The sequence below is a fragment of the Pleurodeles waltl genome, chromosome 7, assembly GCF_031143425.1.
Source record: "Pleurodeles waltl isolate 20211129_DDA chromosome 7, aPleWal1.hap1.20221129, whole genome shotgun sequence".
In the NCBI taxonomy this organism is placed as follows: domain Eukaryota; kingdom Metazoa; phylum Chordata; class Amphibia; order Caudata; family Salamandridae; genus Pleurodeles; species Pleurodeles waltl.
Window position 1 is genome coordinate 677359560 of NC_090446.1, and position 18551 is coordinate 677378110.

The 18551-nt window shown below is 48.3% G+C and overlaps 1 protein-coding gene across 1 annotated transcript in view; it reads left to right on the forward strand.

Annotated features, from left to right (window-relative positions):
* LARS1 (leucyl-tRNA synthetase 1) overlaps positions 1–18551 on the forward strand; it is a 360224-nt gene that overhangs the window by 184592 nt on the left and 157081 nt on the right. Inside the window, exons 17-18 of the mRNA XM_069244681.1 lie at positions 1827–1892; positions 1973–2055. Coding sequence (XP_069100782.1) covers positions 1827–1892; positions 1973–2055 — 149 coding nt within the window. The remainder of the gene's footprint in view (positions 1–1826; positions 1893–1972; positions 2056–18551) is intronic.

An 18551-nucleotide genomic window follows, 5' to 3' on the forward strand; every position in this document is an offset into this window, starting at 1 on the left:
AACTAATCTTCTGGTGTCAGGAGGCCACCTAAATACTCAATGTAGGGGTGTTTAGATGAGTGTAAGGTAGTAGCCAAAGGGCTGCTTTCCCTTGGGGTGACCACCTCTCCCCCCCATGACCACTTCCTGTGGGGAGTGGGCATAACCCTGTCCCAGATTTCTAATTCCACCAAAAACAAGATGGCAGAACCCTTCTTTCGTGGACCACATCAGGGGTGTGACTAACATGGTAGTGCACCACACCTACATGTATTACTAATTTCGCACCTGTCCTAGTGCCAAATGGGCCTGAGGGTAGGAGGTGGCAACTCCCAGGTCTTGGTGGAAGCGGGAGTCGCTTATCAAAGGCGTCAGGGAATTTGAAGTCCCTGGTCTTGGTATGCAGATTCACTAGCCATCCTGCTGGATGAGATCATAACATCTTCCTCAGAAGCAGACATTGTTTCTGGCCTCAGATTGTGGTCCCTCACCTCCATGGGGTCAAAAACATGTCTGTTTTGGCAGGTTGTTCTATACCAGTCAGCCAGCACACTAAGTGCATGGCTGGTTGGTATCACAATAAGTCCAAGACTGACATCAGTCTGGATTTATTGAAACAAGGTGTTTGATACCAAACACCATAGGTTTCAGTGAAGCATTATGTAGAGGGGTAACTCATAATGATGAGTGTCCAGTACATACCTTAAGCTGGCTTCCCTTGCAACGTCTATTAATCAAACTAGACATCAAAAGGGCCTATCTGCCCATGCAGTTATGTCCTCACATCGAATATGATGCACCCTTCCTTGCGGTTTTAAGGCCTGCTGTAGGGGTGACTTAAATATACTGAGATGCAGTAATTTGGGTCATGGCACACAATGAGTGTGTAATGTTGTGTTTTCTCCCATGGCTTGCACTATGAGACGCAGTCTGCAATAGTAGGCTGTGTGCAATTTTTAGGGGTGGAGGCCCATAGGGTGGCACAATACATGCTGCAGCCCCTGAGGACCCTCTTTATTACCCAGGCCCTAGGTACAAGGAGAACCTGTTACTAGGAACTTACGCAGTGGTACTGGAGTGTGTTCCAGTGGTTACACAATGCAATATTTTATCTTGCTTTTAGGGAAAGAGCACTAGCACTGGGGGCCTGTTTAGCGGGCACCAGTGCACTCTGAGTCAAAAACCAGCATCTAGTAGTTGAACTGTAGGCCAAAATTGGGGAGACATCTGCAAAGAGAAGTCTAATTTCCTACACATTATTGCAGAGGCTGTTATTACTGATTTAATGGTACTCAAAGTACCACCTAAAAAGGCTGAATTTGCCTTGTTTGCTCACAGAAAAAAGCTGTGAGTTTTCACCACAAGGTCCTCACCTCTTAGTCTCGTGGTTAATAAGTAAATTTATTAGAATATTTAGGCGACCTGGTGGTACTCTTCCTTCTTGTAATACTTTACAAGAGACATCTGGGAATATTGTTGAAGGTGCGTTGGAAGCCAATAAATACAGCATATAAAAAGGTGTCACCCTGAGTGTTTTGTATTTTTCTAACTGTAAATGGAATGTTTTTTTCATAGATCTTTTTTTAATTAAAATGTTTCCTCTAATACTCACTGACTGAAATGAAAGGAAACCGTATTACCTTAGCTGTGGCTCTCCTGCACCAAAATTAAGTACATTTAGTGCTTATTTATATTTTGAGCACTAACATTTTCAGTGTTTTTTTTTTTGTTGACCTAATTGCTGAAGTTTGTTTATACTTGCAGATAAGTATTTGGGTCTCAACAGATGGCCTGTCGTACGGCCTAGCCTAGTTTTTTTTCATCTAACTATTTTGACATTCCCCTAGGTACCTGGACTATGGTGAGCAAAACTGGAAGAAGCAAACATCGGAGTGGCTGAAAAACTTAGAGACGTAAGCTAATATGTCAATGTATGAGTTTTCCTGGGTACAAGTTACTATACTATTGCAGTAACTATACTTCTGTTCCACAGATTTTGTGATGAAACGCGGCGGAATTTTGAGGCATCTCTAGATTGGCTTCAAGAGCATGCGTGCTCAAGAACCTATGGATTGGGTAGGTATCGATATTTGTTTGGACTTTAGATCACGTTGTCACCACATTGTATTTCAGCTGGTCTTCAGAGTTGCAGGCCAGGTTTTGTCTCTTCTATGGAAGTGATTGTGTTAGGTAACTGCTCTGGATTTAGTTTAAAATCCAACAAAGTAAAATCAAATGGTTTCATCGCAGATGGTTTCAGTTTAAAGGGTTATTGGTTAGAATGAACATTTAGTTAAAAAAAATAATTAATTGAACTGTGCAGAGATTTCAGATTTCATCATCCTCTTGTCACCTCTTTCCCCTTCTATTTTTTTTCACTTCATTCGCTGGTAACCACCCCATTCCGACACATCGCCTTTTAATTTCCAACAGAGTTTAGAGGGTTCCCTCTCCTCTTTTCATTTCTCTGCGCTCCCCATACCATTCACATTTAGTCCCTGCCCGATTTCTAGCCTACTGTATTCTTTTGTTTGTTGCTTCCTGTTCCTTCTTACTATTTTTCAAACCTTTTTCCATTTTGCACTTTTTCTCTGTATTTCCTAATTTCATTTTATTTGCAAGTTGCTTGAACAATGACATTGCTAAGAAGCTCCACTTTCAAATATTGGTGTTTTTAATAATGATGTCAACAGGTAAAGGGTACAACCACATGGGCACTGTTGTTTCAGATGAACCAAAGTCTTGAACACTGAGGTGTGTTAATCCCAAATATTGAGGTCTTTCGATAGATCTGCTTATGGAAGCCTACCGAGCGAAAAGTGTTGAGATGACTAGTGTTAGGGCACTGGGAATAACATATTTAACAACAACTTCAGCTGCCACAGTCCATGCCACCATGGCTGTTTAAGCTGTAATTGGAAATGTCAACAATTATAAGGTTATTCTAAGGACCTCAAACTTTGCCATGAGCACAAAAGGTTATTAACAGTTCTAACCGTGAATGACACCGGGCCACAGTAAGTTACCTTTTTTGTATGTGGAGTCTGTAGAAACTGTTGAACATTTCAGTATCATGAACCTGTTGCCAGCATTTTTCGGTTTACATTCAAAGTGGACTTCCGTCTTTTTAAAACAAAATTGTAGTATTCTGGCTCAGAGAGAAGATGAAGGAAAGCCTCTGCTCAGTAAACCTGCCATCTTTTATTATTAAATAATGATAAAGCTGTGAATGTCAGAATACCAAGAAAGGTAGATGGTGTTTACAGTACTTACAAAATGTAATAATTGAGAGATCCCACCTTTCTCTAGCCTCCCCCATTCATTACATCAGTCATTACTTGAACTCCCCTCTAGTTGTGGTATTGGTACCCCTGTAGCATATCTCTACGACCCACCTTCCATGTAGTGCTCCACAGTAAGAGTAAGGTCTACAAGTATTCTCTTGCTGTAATAAGCTGCACTTGCACCATGATTGTTTGTGATATGAGAAGGCAAAATACCTACCAAGATAAAATCTTCTAAGAAATAGAAGTTGGAATTACAAAAATCAAGAGGAAAACTGTATAAGAGGATACATACACATATTAAAGGGTAAAACTGTAAATGATCATGTAAATGTCCTACAAATAGAGTGGCAGTAGCAAACAGGTATCAGATACGTCTTGAGTGGTAGATATATACAAACCAAAGGATTTAAAACAATACAGTGAAAAAATGGGAAATGACCCCATGAATAAAACGTAATCTGAGTAGAATAAATATTAATGGATTCAAGCATTAAAATACTCATCTTGACCCAAGACTGCTATGATTAACTGTTGAAAATGAGTTTTCGTAATGTCCTAAATGGATATCCTAATGAAGGTGAGAAGTCAGATTTAGCTGAACTTTTGTGATATCAGAATACAAATGGAAATTATGTAATAGGAAAAAGGGAATTAAATGATACGGTTCCAACTTCAAATAATTGCAAAAATTAAATTGAGATGTTGCTTCTTTTCTATCATAGAACCACTGCTTACTACAAAAAAATAATAATTGGTGAAATGTTTCAGTTTTGGTCTTTTTAAGGAAAACAGACTGCATATAAAACACACACACAGACAAAGCTAGTAGGCCTGGTTTGCTTGCTTTGTTTTGCCATGGTTTCTCAAAAACTCAAGTTGGGGGAACAGCCTAGTCCTCAACCATATAACAAAGAAAATACATTGCCTAAAAGCAAAAATACCTTTTTGTTCTCAAAAAGCACTCATTGCCAAAGTAGTCTCCAGCATTGAATGGAACTACTTTGTGTGCAGATGTGTTTCTTGTGAAAGAGCAAAATGCCGTAACTTGCAGCAAAGTTAGCCAGTTGCTGAAGTGGTTGACCTATTGCCCCAACCTATATGCTGTAGTGGCCGGAAGAAAAATTTGAATGACGCAGCAACAAACCAATGGAATAAGCGGGCTAACTGGAAGCCCCTACGGTATATAATTCAGTAAAGCCAAAAGGTCTTGGCTAATGCTATGCCTAAGAAAAAAATGATTTCTTCATTTAAAAGCAGTTACAGACATGATGTCCTACTGGTAACCATGCCAATGTCCCTGTGATAAAAGCGAATCATAGTGGGTCGTAATTTGTGATTTTTAGTATTTATGACGCAAGTCGAATTTCGACTCACTGTGTTTCAGTATTTTGTGAACCAACCTGCTAATACACTGGCCGGTTCGCAAAATATCCTAGGATTTGCAAAAAGTTGGTGAGCAGATTGCAACCACTTTTTGTGAATTTTAACATAAGTATAGCTGGCACTCCATAATTTATATTAAGAATGAATACATTTGGGTAGATACTATCATAGAGGAGAAGCTTACCCTATAGAAGATAAGCTGCTCTTGGACAGATCGTGTAGTAAAAGCATTGAGCGTGAATCGCAAAATTCTGTTTTGTGGGAGACTTAAAACTCTTATTTTTGTAAAGGGTTGTAGGAAAGTACCATCTTGCCTGGCATGTTACCCCCATATTTCACTGTATATATGTTGTTTTAGTCTATGTGTCACTGGGACCCTGCCAGGAAGGGCCCCAGTGCTCATAAGTATGTGCCCTGTATGTGTTCCCTGTGTGATGCCTAACTGTCTCACTGAGGCTCTGCTAACCAGAACCTCAGTGGTTATGCTCTCTCTGCTTTCTAAATTTGCCACTAACAGGCTAGTGACTACATTTACCAATTCACATTGGCATACTGGTACACCCATATAATTCCCTAGTATATGGTACTGAGGTACCCAGGGTATTGGGGTTCCAGGAGATCCCTATGGGCTGCAGCATTTCTTTTGCCACCCATAGGGAGCTCTGACAATTCTTACACAGGCCTGCCAGTGCAGCCTTAGTGAAATAACGTCGACGTTATTTCACAGCCATTTACCACTGCACTTAAGTAACTTAAAAGTCAACTATATGTCTAACCTTCACCTGGTGAAGGTTGGGTGCGAAGTTACTTAGTGTGTGGGCACCCTGGCACTAGCCAAGGTGACCCCACATTGTTTAGGGCAAATTTCCTGGACTTTGAGAGTGGGGGGACACCATTACACGTGTGCACTGTACATAGGTCAATACCTATATACAGCGTCACAATGGTAACTCCGAACATGGCTATGTAACATGTCTAAGATCATGGAATTGTCACCCCAATGCCATTCTGGTATTGGGGGGACAATTCCATGATCCCCCGGGTCTCTAGCACAGAACCCAGGTACTGCCAAACTGCCTTTCCGGGGTCTCCACTGCAGCTACTGCTGCTGCCTACCCCTCAGACCGGTATCTGCCCTCCTTGGGTCCAGGCAGCCCTGGCCCAGGAAGGCAGAACAAAGGATTTCCTCTGAGAGAGGGTGTAACACCCTATCCCTTTGGAAATAGGTGTGAAGGCTGGTGAAGAGTAGCCTCCCCCAGCCTCTGGAAATGCTTTGATGGGCACAGATGGTGCCCATCTCTGCATAAGCCAGTCTACACCGGTTTAGGGATCCCCCAGCCCTGCTCTGGCCCGAAACTGGATAGAGGAAAGGGGAGTGACCACTCCCCTGACCTGCACCTCCCAGGGGAGGTGCCCAGAGCTCCTCCAGTGTGTCCCAGACCTCTGCCATCTTGGAAACAGAGGTGTCTGTGGCACACTGGACCACTCTGAGTGGCCAGTGCCAGCAAGTGACGTCAGAGGCTCCTTCTGATAGGCTCTTACCTCTCTTGGTAGCCAATCCTCCTTCCTAGGTAGCCCAACCTCCTTTTCTGGCTATTTAAGGTCTCTGCTTTGGGGAATTCTTCAGATATCGAATGCAAGAGCTCACCAGAGTTCCTCTGCATCTCCCTCTTCACCTTCTGCCAAAGGATCGACCGCTGACTGCTCAGGACGCCTGCAAAACTGCAACAAAGTAGCAAGACGACTACTAGCAACCTTGTATCGCTTCATCCTGCCGGCTTTCTCGACTGTTTCCAGGTGGTGCATGCTCTGGGGGTAGCCTGCCTCCTTTCTGCACCAGGAGCTCTGAAGAAATCTCCAGTGGGTCGACGGAATCTTCCCCCTGCAACTGCAGGCAACAAAAGACTGCATCACCGGTCCTGTGGGTCCCCTCTCAGCACGACGAGCGTGGTCCCTGGAACTCAGCAACTCTGTCCAAGGGACTACCACAGTCCAGTGACTCTTCAGTCCAAGTTTGGTGGAGGAAAGTCCTTGCCTCCCCACGCTAGACTGCATTGCTGGGTACCGCATGATTTGCAGCTGCTCCGGCTCCTGTGCACTCTTCCAGGATTTCCTTCGTGCACAGCCAAGCCTGGGTCCCTGACACTCTAACCTGCAGTGCACAACCTTCTGAGTTGTCCTAGGGCGTCGTAGAACTCCCTTTTGACTTCGGGTGGACTCCGGTTCACTCTTCTTCCAAGTGCCTGTTCAGGTACTTCTGCGGGTGCTGCCTGCTTCTGTGAGGGCTCCCTACGTTGCTGGGCGCCCCCTCTGTCTCCTCATCCAAGTAGCGACATCTTGGTCCCTCCTGGGCCACAGCAGCATCCAGAAACCCTAACAGCGACCCTTGCAGCTAGCAAGGCTTGTTTGCGGTCTTTCTGCGTGGCAACACCTCTGCAAGCTTCTTCACGACGTGGAACATCCATCCTCCAAAAGGGAAGTTCCTAGTCCTCTTCTTTCTTGCAGAACTCCAAGCTTCTTCCAACAGGTGTCAGCTTCCTTGCACCCTCAGCTGGCATTTCCTGGGCTCCTGCCCACTCTCGACACTGTTGCGACTATTGGACTTGGTCCCCTTGTCTTACAGGTACTCAGGTCCGGAAATCCACTGTTGTTGCATTGCTGGTGTTTGTTCTTCCTGCAGAATCCCTCTATCACGATTTCTGTGCTCTCTGGGGGTAGTAGGTGCACTTTACACCTACCTTTCAGGGTCTTGGGGTGGGCTATTTGTCTAACCCTCACTGTTTTCTTACAGTCCAAGTGACCCTCTACAAGCTCACATAGGTTTGGGGTCCATTCGTGGTTCACATTCCACTTTTGGAGTATATGGTTTGTGTTGCCCCTATACCTATGTGCTCCTATTGCAATCTATTGTAACTTTACACTGCTTGCATTACATTTCTTGCTATAACCTGCATAATTTTGGTTTGTGTACATATATCTTGTGTATATAACTTATCCTCATACTGAGGGTACTCACTGAGATACTATTGGCATATTGTCATAAAAATAAAGTACCTTTATTTTTAGTACTTTTGTGTATTGTGTTTTCTTATGATATTGTGCATATGACACCAGTGGTATAGTGGGAGCTTTACATGTCTCCTAGTTCAGCATAAGCTGCTTTACCATAGCTACCTTCTATCAGCCTAAGCTGCTAGAAACACCTCTTCTACACTAATAAGGGATAACTGGACCTGGCACAAGGTGTAAGTACCTCTGGTACCCACTACAAGCCAGGCCAGCCTCCTACAAGGGTCTGGTTTGTATTTGTGTCCAGCAATTGTGGGGCGCACATCTTCCTTCCAATGCACATTACTATTTAAAAACAGCAAATTAAAATAAACATGTGACTTCCACATTGTTCACTCGTTGACATTCTGGGCCTTATTTAGATTTTGGCGGACGGGTTACTCTGTCACAACGATGACAAATATCCATTCACCAAAATATAAATCCCTAGTGTAAGGAAATGCCTCCTTGGCATGGTTACCCCCTGACTTTCTGCCTTTGCTGATGCTATGTTTTGAATTGAAAGTGTGCTGAGGCCTGCTAACCAGGCCCCAGAACCAGTGTTCTTTCCCTAACCTGTACTTTTGTTTAACACAATTGGCCCACCCTGGCATCCAGGTAAGTCCCTTGTAACTGGTACCCCTGGTACCAAGGGCCCTGATGCAAGGGAAGGTCTCTAAGGGATGCAGCATAGCTTATGCCACCCTGGGGACCCCCTCACTCAGCACAGACACACTGCTTGCCAGCTTGTGTGTGCTGGTGAGGACAAAACGAGTAAGTCGACATAGCAATCCCCTCTGGGTGCCATGCCAACCTCACACTGCCTATGCAGTATAGATAAGTCACCCCTCTAGCAGGCCTTACAGCCCTAAGGCAGGGTGCACTATACCATAGGTGAGGGCACCAGTGCATGAGCACTGTGCCCCTACAGTGTCTAAGCCAAACCTTAGACATTGTAAGTGCAGGGAAGCCATAAGAGTATATGGTCTAGGAGTCTGTCAAACACAAACTCCACAGCACCATAATGGCTACTCTGAAAACTGGGAAGTTTGGTATCAAACTTCTCAGCACAATAAATGCACACTGATGCCAGTGTACATTTTATTGTAAAATACACCCCAGAGGGCACCTTAGAGGTGCCCCCTGAAACCTTAACCAACTACCTGTGTAGGCGGACTGGTTTTAGCAGCCTGCCACACTCGAGACATGTTGCTGGCCACATGGGGAGAGTGCCTTTGTCACTCTGTGGCTAGTAACAAAGCATGCACTGGGTGGAGATGCTATCACATCCCCCAGGCAGGAGCTGTAACACCTGGCGGTGAGCCTCAAAGGCTCACCTCCTTTGTTCCAGCACCACAGGGCATTCCAGCTAGTGGAGTTGCCCGCCCCCTCCGGTCACGGCCCCACTTTTGGCGGCAAGGCCGGAGGAGATAATGAGAAAAACAAGGAGGAGTCACTGACCAGTCAGGACAGCCCCAGAGGCAACCTGAGCTGAAGTGACTCTGACTTTTAGGAATCCTCCATCTTGCAGATGGAGGATCCCCCCAATAGGGATAGGAATGTGACCCCCTCCCCTTGGGAGGAGGCCCATAGAGGGTGTAGCCACCCTCAGGGCTAGTAGCCATTGGCTACTACCCTCCCTGACCTAAACACACCCCTAAATTCTGTATTTAGGGGCTCCCCTGAACCTAGGAACTCCGATTCCTGCAACCTAAGAAGAAGAGGACTGCTAACCTGAAAAACCCTGCAGAGAAGACGGAGACACCAACTGCTTTGGCCCCAGCTCTACCGGCCTGTCTCCCCACTTCTAAAGACACTGCTCCAGCTACGCTTTCCCCAGGGACCAGCGACCTCTGAATCCTCAGAGGACTGCCCTGCTCTAGAAGGACCAAGAAACTCCCGAGAACAGCGGCCCTGTTCACCCAAGACTGCAACTTTGTTTCCAAAGAAGCAACTTAAAGACAACAGCATTTCCCGCCAGAAGTGTGAGACTTGCAACTCTGCACCCGGCGACCCCGACTCGACTGGTGGAGAAACAACACTTCAGGGAGGACTCCCCGGCGACTCTGAGACTGTGAGTAACCAAAGTTGTCCCCCCTGAGCCCCCACAGCGACGCCTGCAGAGGGAATCCTGAGGCTCCCCCTGACCGCGACTGTCTGACTCCCAGATCCCGACGCCTGGAAAGGACCCTGCACCCGCAGCCCCGAGGACCTGAAGGATCGGAACTCCAGTGCAGGAGTGACCCCCAGGAGGCCCTCTCCCTTGCCCAGGTGGTGGCTACCCCGAGGAGCCCCCCCCCCCCCTTGCCTGCCTGCATCGCTGAAGAGACCCTTTGGTCTCCCATTGATTTCAACAACAAACCCGACGCATGTTTGCACACTGCACCCGGCCGCCCCCTTGCTGCTGAGGGTGTACTTTCTGTGCTAACTTGTGTCCCCCCCCCGGTGCGCTACAAAACCCCCCTGGTCTGCCCTCCGAAGACACGGGTACTTACCTGCTGGCAGACTGGAACCGGGGCACCCCTTTCTCCATTGAAGCATATGCGTTTTGGGCACCACTTTGAACTCTGCACCTGACCGGCCCTGAGCTGCTGGTGTGGTAACTTTGAGGTTGCTCTGAACCCCCAACGGTGGGCTACCTTGGACCCCAATTTGAACCCCGTACATGGACTCTGTGCATACTATTCCTAACTTTGAAATAGTGCATACAGAGCCAACTTCCTACATTGGTGGATCAGCGGTTGTAGGAAGTTGGCTCTGTATGTGCTATTTCAAAGTAAGGAATAGCATGCACAGAGTCCAAGGGTTCCTGTAAAGAAATGGCTCCCTGTTGCAGTTACCCCCCACTTTTTGCCTGATACTGATGCTGACTTGACTGAGAAGAGTGCTGGGACCCTGCTAACCAGGCCCCAGCACCAGTGTTCCTTCACCTAAAACGTACCATTGTATCCACAATTGGCACACCCTGGCATTCAGATAAGTCCCTTGTAACTGGTACTTCTAGTACCAAGGGCCCTGATGCCAAGGAAGGTCTCTAAGGGCTGCAGCATGTCTTATGCCACCCTAGAGACCCCTCACTCAGCACAGACACACTGCTTACAAGCCTGTGTGTGCTAGTGAGAACAAAATGAGTAAGTCGACATGGCACTCCCCTCAGGGTGCCATGCCAGCCTCTCACTGCCTATGCAGTATAGGTAAGACACCCCTCTAGCAGGCCTTACAGCCCTAAGGCAGGGTGCACTATACCATAGGTGAGGGTACCAATGCATGAGCATGGTACCCCTACAGTGTCTAAACAAAACCTTAGACATTGTAAGTGCAGGGTAGCCATAAGAGTATATGGTCTGGGAGTCTGTCAAACACGAACTCCACAGCACCATAATGGCTACACTGAAAACTGGGAAGTTTGGTATCAAACTTCTCAGCACAATAAATGCACACTGATGCCAGTGTACATTTTATTGTAAAATACACCACAGAGGGCACCTTAGAGGTGCCCCCTGAAACTTAACCAACTATCTGTGTAGGCTGACTGGTTCTAGCAGCCTGCCACAAACCGAGACATGTTGCTGGCCCCATGGGGAGAGTGCCTTTGTCACTCTGAGGCCAGTAACAAAGCCTGCACTGGGTGGAGATGCTAACACCTCCCCCAGGCAGGAATTGTCACACCTGGCGGTGAGCCTCAAAGGCTCACCTCCTTTGTGCCAACCCAGCAGGACACTCCAGCTAGTGGAGTTGCCCGCCCCCTCCGGCCAGGCCCCACTTTTGGCGGCAAGGCCGGAGAAAATAATGAGAAAAACAAGGAGTCACTGGCCAGTCAGGACAGCCCCTAAGGTGTCCTGAGCTGAAGTGACTCTAACTTTTAGAAATCCTCCATCTTGCAGATGGAGGATTCCCCCAATAGGGTTAGGATTGTGAACCCCTCCCCTTGGGAGGAGGCACAAAGAGGGTGTACCCACCCTCAGGGCTAATAGCCATTGGCTACTAACCCCCCAGACCTAAACACGCCCTTAAATTTAGTATTTAAGGGCTACCCTGAACCCTAGAAAATTAGATTCCTGTAACTACAAGAAGAAGGACTGCCTAGCTGAAAACCCCTGCAGAGGAAGACCAGAAGACGACAACTGCCTTGGCTCCAGAAACTCACCGGCCTGTCTCCTGCCTTCCAAAGATCCTGTTCCAGCGACGCCTTCCGAAGGGACCAGCGACCTCGACATCCTCTGAGGACTGCCCCTGCTTCGAAAAGACAAGAAACTCCCGAGGACAGCGGACCTGCTCCAAGAAAAGCTGCAACTTTGTTTCCAGCAGCTTTAAAGAACCCTGCAAGCTCCCCGCAAGAAGCGTGAGACTTGCAACACTGCACCCGGCGACCCCGACTCGGCTGGTGGAGATCCGACACCTCAGGAGGGACCCCAGGACTACTCTGATACTGTGAGTACCAAAACCTGTCCCCCCTGAGCCCCCACAGCGCCGCCTGCAGAGGGAATCCCGAGGCTTCCCCTGACCGCGACTCTTTGAACCTAAAGTCCCGAGGCCTGGGAGAGACCCTGCACCCGCAGCCCCCAGGACCTGAAGGACCGGACTTTCACTGGAGAAGTGACCCCCAGGAGTCCCTCTCCCTTGCCCAAGTGGAGGTTTCCCCGAGGAATCCCCCCCTTGCCTGCCTGCAGCGCTGAAGAGATCCCGAGATCTCTCATAGACTAACATTGCGAACCCGACGCTTGTTTCTACACTGCACCAGGCCGCCCCCGCGCCGCTGAGGGTGAAATTTCTGTGTGGACTTGTGTCCCCCCCGGTGCCCTACAAAACCCCCCTGGTCTGCCCTCCGAAGACGCGGGTACTTACCTGCAAGCAGACCGGAACCGGGGCACCCCCTTCTCTCCATTCTAGCCTATGCGTTTTGGGCACCACTTTGAACTCTGCACCTGACCGGCCCTGAGCTGCTGGTGTGGTGACTTTGGGGTTGCTCTGAACCCCCAACGGTGGGCTACCTTGGACCAAGAACTAAGCCCTGTAAGTGTCTTACTTACCTGGTTAACCTAACAAATACTTACCTCCCCTAGGAACTGTGAAAATTGCACTGTGTCCACTTTTAAAACAGCTATTTGTCAATAACTTGAAAAGTATACATGCAATTTTTATGATTTGAAGTTCCTAAAGTACTTACCTGCAATACCTTTCGAATGAGATATTACATGTAGAATTTGAACCTGTGGTTCTTAAAATAAACTAAGAAAAGATATTTTTCTATATAAAAACCTATTGGCTGGATTTGTCTCTGAGTGTGTGTACCTCATTTATTGTCTATGTGTATGTACAACAAATGCTTAACACTACTCCTTGGATAAGCCTACTGCTCGACCACACTACCACAAAATAGAGCATTAGTATTATCTATTTTTACCACTATTTTACCTCTAAGGGGAACCCTTGGACTCTGTGCATGCTATTCCTTACTTTGAAATAGCACATACAGAGCCAACTTCCTACAGTTCCCCTTAGAGGTAAAATAGTGGTAAAAATAGATAATGCCAATGCTCTATTTTGTGGTAGTGTGGTCGAGCAGTAGGCTTATCCAAGGAGTAGTGTTAAGCATTTGTTGTACATACACATAGACAATAAATGAGGTACACACACTCAGAGACAAATCCAGCCAATAGGTTTTGTTATAGAAAAATATCTTTTCTTAGTTTATTTTAAGAACCACAGGTTCAAATTTAACATGTAATATCTTGTTTGAAAGGTATTGCAGGTAAGTACATTAGGAACTTTGAATCATTTCAATTGCATGTATACTTTTCAAGTTATTCACAAATAGCTATTTTAAAAGTGGACACAGTGCAATTTTCACAGTTCCTGGGGGAGGTAAGTTTTTGTTAGTTTTACCAGGTAAGTAAGACACTTACAGGGTTCAGTTCTTGGTCCAAGGTAGCCCACCGTTGGGGGTTCAGAGCAACCCCAAAGTTACCACACCAGCAGCTCAGGGCCGGTCAGGTGCAGAGTTCAAAGTGGTGCCCAAAACGCATAGGCTTCAATGGAGAGAAGGGGGTGCCCCGGTTCCGGTCTGCTTGCAGGTAAGTACCCGCGTCTTCGGAGGGCAGACCAGGGGGGTTTTGTAGGGCACCGGGGGACACACAAGCCCACACAGAAATTTCACCCTCAGCGGCGCGGGGGCGGCCAGGTGCAGTGTTAGAACAAGCGTCGGGTTCGCAATGTAAGTCAATGAGAGATCAAGGGATCTCTTCAGCGCTGCAGGCAGGCAAGGGGGGGGCTTCCTCGGGGAAACCTCCACTTGGGCAAGGGAGAGGCACTCCTGGGGGTCACTTCTGCAGTGAGAGTCCGGTCCTTCAGGTCCTGGGGGCTGCGGGTGCAGGGTCTTTTCCAGGCGTCGGGACTTAGGTTTCAGAGAGTCGCGGTCAGGGGAAGCCTCGGGATTCCCTCTCCAGGCGGCGCTGTGGGGGCTCAGGGGGGACAGGTTTTGGTACTCACAGTCGTAGAGTAGTCCGGGGGTCCTCCCCGAGGTGTTGGTTCTCCACCAGCCGAGTCGGGGTCGCCGGGTGCAGTGTTGCAAGTCTCACGCTTCTTGCGGGGAGTTGCAGGGTTCTTTAAAGCTGCTTCTGGAAACAAAGTTGCAGTCTTTTTGGAGCAGGTCCGCTGTCCTCGGGAGTTTCTTGTCGTCGTCGAAGCAGGGCAGTCCTCAGAGGATTCAGAGGTCGCTGGTCCCTTTGGAAGGCGTCGCTGGAGCAGAGTTCTTTGGAAGGCAGGAGACAGGCCGGTGAGTTTCTGGAGCCAAGGCAGTTGTTGTCTTCTGGTCTTCCTCTGCAGGGGTTTTCAGCTGGGCAGTCCTTCTTCTTGTAGTTGCAGGAATCTACTTTTCTAGGGTTCAGGGTAGCCCTTAAATACTAAATTTAAGGGCGTGTTTAGGTCTGGGGGGTTAGTAGCCAATGGCTACTAGCCCTGAGGGTGGGTACACCCTCTTTGTGCCTCCTCCCAAGGGGAGGGGGTCACAATCCTAACCCTATTGGGGGAATCCTCCATCTGCAAGATGGAGGATTTCTAAAAGTTGGAGTCACCTCAGCTCAGGACACCTTAGGGGCTGTCCTGACTGGCCAGTGACTCCTCCTTGTTGCTTTCTTTGTTCCCTCCAGCCTTGCCGCCAAAAGTGGGGGCCGTGGCCGGAGGGGGCGGGCAACTCCACTAAGCTGGAGTGCCCTGCTGGGCTGTGACAAAGGGGTGAGCCTTTGAGGCTCACCGCCAGGTGTTACAGCTCCTGCCTGGGGGAGGTGTTAGCATCTCCACCCAGTGCAGGCTTTGTTACTGGCCTCAGAGTGACAAAGGCACTCTCCCCATGGGGCCAGCAACATGTCTCTGGTGTGGCAGGCTGCTGGAACTAGTCAGCCTACACAGACAGTCGGTTAAGTTTCAGGGGGCACCTCTAAGGTGCCCTCTGGGGTGTATTTTGCAATAAAATGTACACTGGCATCAGTGTGCATTTATTGTGCTGAGAAGTTTGATACCAAACTTCCCAGTTTTCAGTGTAGCCATTATGGTGCTGTGGAGTTCGTGTTTGACAAACTCCCAGACCATATACTCTTATGGCTACCCTGCACTTACAATGTCTAAGGTTTTGTTTAGACACTGTAGGGGTACCATGCTCATGCACTGGTACCCTCACCTATGGTATAGTGCACCCTGCCTTAGGGCTGTAAGGCCTGCTAGAGGGGTGACTGACCTATACTTGCATAGGCAGTGAGAGGCTGGCATGGCACCCTGAGGGGAGTGCCATGTCGACTTACTTGTTTTGTTCTCACTAGCACACATAAGCTGGCAAGCAGTGTGTCTGTGCTGAGTGAGAGGTCTCCAGGGTGGCATAAGACATGCTGCAGCCCTTAGAGACCTTCCTTGGCATCAGGGCCCTTGGTACTAGAAGTACCAGTTACAAGGGACTTATCTGGATGCCAGGGTCTGCCAATTGTGGATACAAAAGTACAGGTTAGGGAAAGAACACTGGTGCTGGGGCCTGGTTAGCAGGCCTCAGCACACTTTCAATTGTAAACATAGCATCAGCAAAGGCAAAAAGTCAGGGGGCAACCATGCCAAGGAGGCATTTCCTTACATCTATTTTGTGGTAGTGTGGTCGAGCAGTAGGCTTATCAAAGGAGTAGTGTTAAGCATTTGTTGTACATACACACAGGCAATAAATGAGGAACACACACTCAGAGACAAATCCAGCCAATAGGTTTTGTTATAGAAAAATATATTTTCTTAGTTTATTTTAAGAACCACAGGTTCAAATTCTACATGTAATATCTCATTTGAAAGGTATTGCAGGTAAGTACTTTAGGAACTTTGAATAATCACAATAGCATATATATTTTTCACATAAAACACAAATAGCTGTTTTAAAAGTGGACACAGTGCAATTTTCACAGTTCCTGGGGGAGGTAAGTTATTGTTAGTTTTAGGAGGTAAGTAAATCACTTACAAGTCTCAGGTTTGGGTCCAAGGTAGCCCACCGTTGGGGGTTCAGAGCAACCCCAAAGTTACCACACCAGCAGCTCAGGGCTGGTCAGGTGCAGAGGTCAAAGAGGTGCCCAAAACACATAGGCTTCAATGGAGAGAAGGGGGTGCCCCGGTTCCGGTCTGCCAGCAGGTAAGTACCCGCGTCTTCGGAGGGCAGACCAGGGGGGTTTTGTAGGGCACCGGGGGACACACAAGTTAGCACAAAAAGTACACCCTCAGCAGCGCGGGGGCGGCCGGGTGCAGTGTGTAAACAAGTGTTGGGTTCTCTGTAGGTTTCAATGGGAGACCAAGGGGTCTCTTCAGCGGTGCAGGCAGGCAAGGGGGGGGCTCCTCGGGGTAGCCACCACCTGGGCAAGGGAGAAGGCCTCCTGGGGGTCACTCCTGCACAGAAGTTCCGTTCCTTCAGGTGCTGGGGGCTGCGGGTGCAGGGTCTTTTCCAGCCGTCGGGAAATTAGAGTTCAGGCAGTCGCGGTCAGGGGGAGCCTCGGGATTCCCTCTGCAGGCGTTGCTGTGGGGGCTCAGGGGGGACAACTTTGGTTACTCACGGTCTCGGAGTCGCCGGAGGGTCCTCCCTGAGGTGTTGGTTCTCCACCAGTCGAGTCTGGGTCGCCGGGTGCGGTGTTGCAAGTCTCACGCTTCTTGCGGGGATTTGCAGGGGTCTTTAAATCTGCTCCTCTGTAACAAAGTTGCAGTTCTTTTGGAGCAGTGCCGCTGTCCTCGGGAGTTTCTGGTCTTTCTTGAAGCAGGGCAGTCCTCTGAGGATTCAGAGGTCGCTGGTCCTTGGGAAAGCGTCGCTGGAGCAGGTTTCTTTGGAAGGCAGGAGACAGGCCGGTAGGTCTGGGGCCAAAGCAGTTGGTGTCTTCTTTTCTTCCTCTGCAGGGGTCTTTCAGCTCAGCAGTCCTCTTCTTCTTGTAAGTTGCAGGAATCTAAATCTTTAGGTTCAGGGAAGCCCTTAAATACTAAATTTAAGGGCGTGTTTAGGTCTGGGGGGTTAGTAGCCAATGGCTACTAGCCCTGAGGGTGGGTACACCCTCTTTGTGCCTCCTCCCAAGGGGAGGGAGTCACATCCCTAATCCTATTGGGGCAGATGGAGGATTTCTAAAAGTTAGTCACTTCAGCTCAGGACACCTTAGGGGCTGTCCTGACTGGCCAGTGACTCCTCCTTGTTATTCTCATTATTTCCTCCGGCCTTGCCGCCAAAAGTGGGGACCGTGGCCGGAGGGGGCGGTCAACTCCACTAGCTGTAGTGTCCTGCGGTGCTGGAACAAAGGGGGTAAGCCTTTGAGGCTCACCGCCAGGTGTTACAGCTCCTGCCTGGGGGAGGTGTTAGCATCTCCACCCAGTGAAGGCTTTGTTACTGGCCTCAGAGTAACAAAGGCACTCTCCCCATGGGGCCAGCAACATGTCTCGGTTGTGGCAGGCTGCTGGAACCAGTCAGCCTACACAGATAGTCGGTTAAGGTTTCAGGGGGCACCTCTAAGGTGCCCTCTGGGGTGTATTTCACAATAAAATGTACACTGGCATCAGTGTGCATTTATTGTGCTGAGAAGTTTGATACCAAACTTCCCAGTTTTTAGTGTAGCCATTATGGTGCTGTGGAGTCAGTGTTTGACAGACTCCCAGACCATATTCTCTTATGGCTACCCTGCACTTACAATGTCTAAGGTTTGGCTTAGACACTGTAGGGGCACAGTACTCATGCACTGGTGCCCTCACCTATGGTATAGTGCACCCTGCCTTAGGGCTGTAAGGCCTACTAGAGGGGTGACTGATCTATACTGCATAGGCAGTGTGAGGTTGGCATGGCACCCTGAGGGGAGTGCCATGTCGACTTACTCGTTTTGTTCTCACCAGCACACACAAGCTGGCAATCAGTGTGTCTGTGCTGAGTGAGGGGTCCCCAGGGTGGCATAAGATATGCTGCAGCCCTTAGAGACCTTCCCTGGCATCAGGGCCCTTGGTACGAGGGGTACCAGTTACAAGGGACTTACCTGGATGCCAGGGTGTGCCAATTGTGGAATCAAAAGTACAGGTTAGGGGAAGAACACTGGTGCTGGGGCCTGGTTAGCAGGCCTCAGCACACTTTCAATTCAAAACATAGCATCAGCAAAGGCAAAAAGTCAGGGGGTAACCATGCCAAGGAGGCATTTCCTTACAGCTGTGGAGTACAAGACTTTGCATTTGCTGGACTACTCAGCCAATACCTGATCACACGACAATTTCCCAAAATTGTCATTAGAAATTGATTTTTGCAATTTGAACTATTTTTCTAAATTCTTAAAAGTCCTGCTAGGGCCTTGTGTTAGTCCCTGTTAGCATTTCTTTTAGAGT